The 5,835-nt window shown below is 37.3% G+C and overlaps 1 protein-coding gene across 1 annotated transcript; it reads left to right on the forward strand.

Moving 5' to 3' along the window:
- Nucleotides 1-2,054: 2,054 nt before the first annotated feature.
- LOC118341075 (multivesicular body subunit 12B-like) lies at nucleotides 2,055-2,988 on the forward strand (the record flags this gene model as incomplete). The annotated part of the gene is given in 1 exon segment (XM_035679249.1): nucleotides 2,055-2,988. A coding segment is annotated over 1 exon segment (89 nt), but the record flags the coding sequence as incomplete, so codon positions are not given.
- Nucleotides 2,989-5,835: the final 2,847 nt, after the last annotated feature.

Raw genomic sequence — 5,835 nt, forward strand, 5'->3', positions numbered from 1 at the left:
GACTGGGGGTTAAGGTATTTGCTCATCACTCCCCAATATCTCTATGTAAACATATCTTTGACGCCAAAATCTAAATATGCTATACTGCTTTAATAAACATAACAAAAGTGAGTTGTCCAATTGAACTCTTGACTTTTTACAGCGTGCAGTGTTACCCAGCGTCCTACAGCTTTTCATTGTCTGTCACTTTCTACCAGATGAATCTAGTTCCAGCCTGTTGGAGCTCACATTATGGACTTATCCTAATTTTCACCCAAATATGGATGATTGCTTTTCAGTAAGTCAGAGGAAGACATTATGTAACAACTCAGCATTTCTATCTGGGCAGCGGACTGAAAGACAAGGACAGAGTCAGAGCCTCTGAGCTGTGGACCCCATTACCATGGCATTGATAGATTTTTCCATCTCAGCTGATATTGACCATTTCTAATAGCTATCGGGACGCAGCAGTTGAGGGGACGTGTTCCATGCAGCCAGCGTAGGACCCCTGGAGAGGGATAACACACAATGCGAGCTGAATCAAAATGTCACACACATCTCCAATATGACCTTAAATATGTGTTGTGTGTAGTGGAAAGTAACTATTTACTTTAGTACAATTTTAAGGTACTTTTAGGTACATTTTAATGCTACTTACAACTTCTACTCAACTACAGTTCAGAGGGAAACTACCAAATAGTAAAAATAACAATAAACTGTCTTAATAGATTTTAACAAAGAACATGTTGTTCATTTTTCATGATTAACTTATTCACAAAAAAACAGTAAATTCAGATTCTCCTGAGTTGAATATTCTATGTACACAATCAATAGGAGGCATTTTAAGCTGTTTGTACCCTTAGAAAATCGAATCAGAACTGAATAAATTGAATCAGTATTTCCCTTCTGGTGAAAGTCAGAACCCCCGTCCATTGGAGACTCCGGGGTTGCAGGGCTGGAACCAAACAGAAGGAGAAAAGAAAAAGACACAAGCCAGTGGTCCCCATGGATATACATAATAAAGGCTAGATGTCTCGTACGCGCTGCTGGCCAATGGAGGTCGACGTCCGCACCTGGCGGCCATCTTGCCACAGTCAGCTCGCTCACTCGTAACATTGTTTTAATGGTGCATGTACTTTTTAAATAACCATAACTTGCTCAATTTTCTACCGATTTTCAAACGGTTTGGTTTGTTATAAACGTCAGAGATGTAGTTATGACACATACATTTATGAATAAAAGAAAAAAAAATCACACATGTTCAATAATAATAATAATAATTAAATAAGCATCCAGAATTATAGCCACGTTAATAACGTTTGTAAGAAACCAAACCGTTTGTAAATCCGTCAAGATTTCAGCGAGATAAGAGTATTTGTGTTCGTGCAGATCACTCATCTTACATCAGGTACCACAGAGCCCGCCAGAAAGCTTGCCTGTGACAAGATGGCCGCCGGTGATGACGTTAGAGACTCCGCCGTAAGACATCTAGCCTTTATTATGTATATCTATGGGATAAGCTGCATGAAAACCAACCGGTAAATGATATATGATGTGAGAAAAAATGATTCCTTAAAAAGAGAGGGAACCCTGTTGAGTTAGTTGTGGGTACTTTTAACTCATGTATTGTTGTGTTTTGTAACATAAGAATAGACAACATTTCTGAAGTAAATGAGTATATTTGTGCTACTACCACCTTATACGGCCCATACTGAGTACAGACTATCAATTACTTGCTATAATTTAGAAATAATTAGGAGTTTTTAAATGGGAAACTCTTAATAATGGTCTAGTAGTTGTAGTATATGCTCATGCAGAATAAGGCATTAATAGGTGCAAATAGTTAACAGTCAATATGTGTACCTTAATATAAAATGTAAAACATCCAGTAACAGATGATGAGATGTGGTGTTGTTGCCATTTACTGTGCAACCAGCAGAAATGTTCCTGTAATTCCACTCTGTGTCCACCAGAGTGTGCTCTTTATTGTAAAGCACAGATGTGTTTCAGTGCAGAATGGGATGCTTTCTATGGGATCATATTATAAAGTACTGATGTCAGACTCTCCCTCTGTCAGTATGATTACAGTTTCCGCACAGAGCACAGTGCAGCAGCTCGCCTCCCCCCCAGTCCAACACGGACCTCCCTGAGCTCCGAGGCCTGAGGACCCCCCTTCTAACTCCTCTCTAACAACACTCTCAAGACCTGTACACAACTACTGAGGACCTCCCCACAACAAACAGTCCCAAACACCTGTACTGAAAAAAAAAGATTCTGTGGGTCTGGCTGAAACCACTATGTACAACATTGACAAGCTGGATTTAGAAATGAGACAAACTTGCTCAAGGAAGTGGAATGGAATCACTTCTTCTCTCAAAAGAATCGTGAAGTGTTGTTCCCTGTGATACAAATAACCACACTCCATCTACATGACTTCTTACAGACAAGATAAAAGGATTGAAAGGATTCTTTATCCTGATGGAGGGCACCTGTAAGGCCTTTGCTCTCTCAGGTGGTGTGAGAGCGAGAGCAGCCATCATATTTGCCTTCCACACCTGCTGCTCTGCTGTTGGCCTGAATGGAATCCTCCAGTTCACGTGTTGGAAACACAAAAGGAAACTCCACATCATATGATTTTGTTTTCAAGCTTATACCAGTCTTCTCTGTGTTTCTGTAACATACTGGTGTGACTATGAGTGCACTTTGTGATTTTGGAATTTCAGTGTGCTTTCTGTTTGTCACAGATATTGTGTTAACCACTCCTTCACTGTGTGTGTGTGTGTGTGTGTGTGTGAGTGTGAGTGAGAGAGAGAGAGAGAACCAGGCTTTGCTTTATAGAACCACTGTTTCTGTTCAAAAGTTACTAAACCATGACTCATTTTACACTGCTTGACTACACATACCACTGTTCTTATGTTTTTTTTTAAACCATAGTTAATGTAATGTCTGCTATATTTTTTTTTTTTTTAGGGCTGGGTGTCATTTTTCCATATTACAGATGATAGAACATCACATGAGCTTTGGTACCAGTACCAAACAATACTTTTTCACTGCCTTAGAATCGCTATGAATATAATAATTTTTCTAAACAAAAAAACATTTTTCATGGAAAGAGGAGCTTAAAGCTGCAGTAGGTAACTTATAAAAATATCTTTTTGTCGTATTTGCTGAAATAACTATATCCTCTGATTGGTTGTTTTCGTTCAGGCCCGGTGGATTCATGTAAATACCATTAGGAGCACTAGGAAGAGTCAGAGGAACCTGATTTTTTTCAAGGATTATCTGTCTCATGTACTTCTGTCAAGATATAGTGAAAGTTTCAGCAGATATGAGAAGAAAAAACCTGCTGCAGCTTTAAACGTACTACAAGGTTATGAAACAGTCTAATTTAATACTGATGTCTCTATACGACCTACATAAACAAACAAAACAAACAACACAAGTAAAAAGTACTCTCTTGGTTTCTCTGAAGCACATTTCTACTGGCTGTTAATGTGCAAAGCTAACTGAAACTTTACCAAGAAATTTTGATGTTAACTTAACAACTTAATGTTGACTAAAAACTAGACTGGACTCGAAATTATTAAAAAACACAATGTAATTTTTCACATTATACTCAGACAATAGCAAGAAAATGTCCTGAACTGGATTATAATTTTTTAATTATATATTAAATAGAAGTGAATATTGTTTCAACAGTACATTTTACAACAGCAAAGTCCCTATAAAACTCAATATCTCACTGGAAACAAATCTGTCAGTAAAATAAAATATATTCTTGACATCAAACACAAACATCAGTCAGTGTCAGTCCTTCCTCCTGTCCTCCTAACAAATACTGAGACTACACACAAACAGCTTTATTCTTTATTACATTACCAAGCTAACTAACAACTGAAATGCTCTCAAGTTCTGATATAACACTTGCTAGCAGCATCTATGCTAGCCTTTTTAGCAGCCGCCATTGTTGCTTTTTCCCCACACGTCAAACACACCTAGCGTTAAACCGCGTCCATAGCTCATGCCGTAGCTGCCAGTACTTCCTCAAAGGACTGTGATTGGTCAGAACCACTGTTAGACACAAGCTCATAGCTTGAAAACTGGCAAGATCGTGTTTCGCGTTATTTCTCAAATCCAGCGTCCTCGTGAGGTTAGTGACACTGGCTCCTACAACTCTACAATCTAAAGTTTACTGTCCATGTTGAGTATATACTACATACCTTGATATAAAAAGTAGAAACCTTCATGATCATAACATAAGTCCTATGACAAAAAGTGTCTTACCAAATGTCAAAGTTTACCCCAAATGGGCAGTATTTGCATAATTGTGGCCTAGTCTTATCCTGTAATCCTAATTATTAATTATTAATAAAAGCAATCTGACCTTTAATTTGAGCCATTAATCAGTCCCTCCAGGATTTCCTCCAGGGTTCTTTTGGGTTATGTATATATTGTAAATGTCTGATTTCACGGCAGCTTTTCTTAAACAATTGTGATACACGTTGCAAAGTTTGTAGGCATGTTTTGCAATGAAATTGGGATAGAAAGTAAAAATGTCTTTGTTTTTGATTTTGTATATTTCATTAAAGATTGAAGAGGAGTTGTTCCAGAGAGAATAAAATCGCACTGTTTAGAGGGTAAATGTGAGATGGGATGCATGGCCTGCATCTTCACAACTGAAAACAAAGAATGTCTCAACTTTTTTTGCGGGAACACTACAATGATTGGTCAGTTTTGCAGAAATGTTACAGTGATTGGATAAAATTGCAAGGTCGTGCACAAGTCACCGTTCAGTTTGCGTTAATTGTTGCAATTGCAAACTCCTGGAGGGACTGACTGGAGCTACTGACAATTAAACTAAACACTTCCTGCAGTTGTTTCAAATTAAAAGACTGCTGGTTGCTCATAAGCATTTCATTGCATCTAGCACTCCAGTGGGATGTCCGTGTATTCAGAGCGACTCTTCTCTTTACGTTAATACAGCATTCTCTTTTGATTTTGGTGAAGAACATTGAAAGTGTATTATTTGTTTCATAACAGATGTTTTACTATATTTTCTGCAATATTATCAAGTCATAAATGCATGGATTCACTCCTTTTATTTTTTATTTTTATTTGTCTAATTTATTAGTCATTTCAGTATTGTGACCCTGTTGTCTTAAAGACTGTTTTCAGAAATGTAACATGAAATTGTCGATTGCACTGCTGACGTGTGATGAGGGTGAACAGATCCATGTGAGGCTTTGTGTATTTGAGTGTATCAGACTGCTCTGTGATCAGCTATGTATAATTTCTCAGATGTGGCGTTTACCTGCCCAGTTTTTGCTAAAACATTTAATAGCTAACTAATATGGTGTCTGCGTAACAACCCTGCTTTGATATGTCTGTTAGTTTGCATGCACTGTGACATGAGATGTCAGAGGTTTCAATAGACAGTTATTTTTGTAGATTGTTGATCAAGTCACAGATTTTGTCTCATAAATAGATTTTATTCACTAAAGAATGAACAAAACAGCATCAGTTGAATTTGTATTATAAGGAAGTTTTATTAAACTATGAACTAAAGGCCTTGACCTTAAGTTGACTCTTATTTTGTTAAAAATGCTGATGTGACTCGACTTTGAGCCTGATCAGTGCTGCATTATTGAGGTGGATGAAGATGTTTGAGAGTTTAACAAATTCAATTCAATTAAGTTTTTTGTATAGTGCCAATTCATAACAGAATTTATCTCAGGACACTTTTCAAATAGAGCAGGTCTAGAACGAATAACAGTGAAAGTTAATAGAGTGATTCCTAATAATATTGCCTAAGGGAAGCATATATAAAGTGAATAGAATTGGTCCAAGTACAGAACC

The sequence above is a fragment of the Morone saxatilis genome, unplaced genomic scaffold, assembly GCF_004916995.1.
Source record: "Morone saxatilis isolate NCDOM2014 unplaced genomic scaffold, NCSU_SB_2.0 Contig7, whole genome shotgun sequence".
NCBI lineage: Eukaryota > Metazoa > Chordata > Actinopteri > Moronidae > Morone > Morone saxatilis.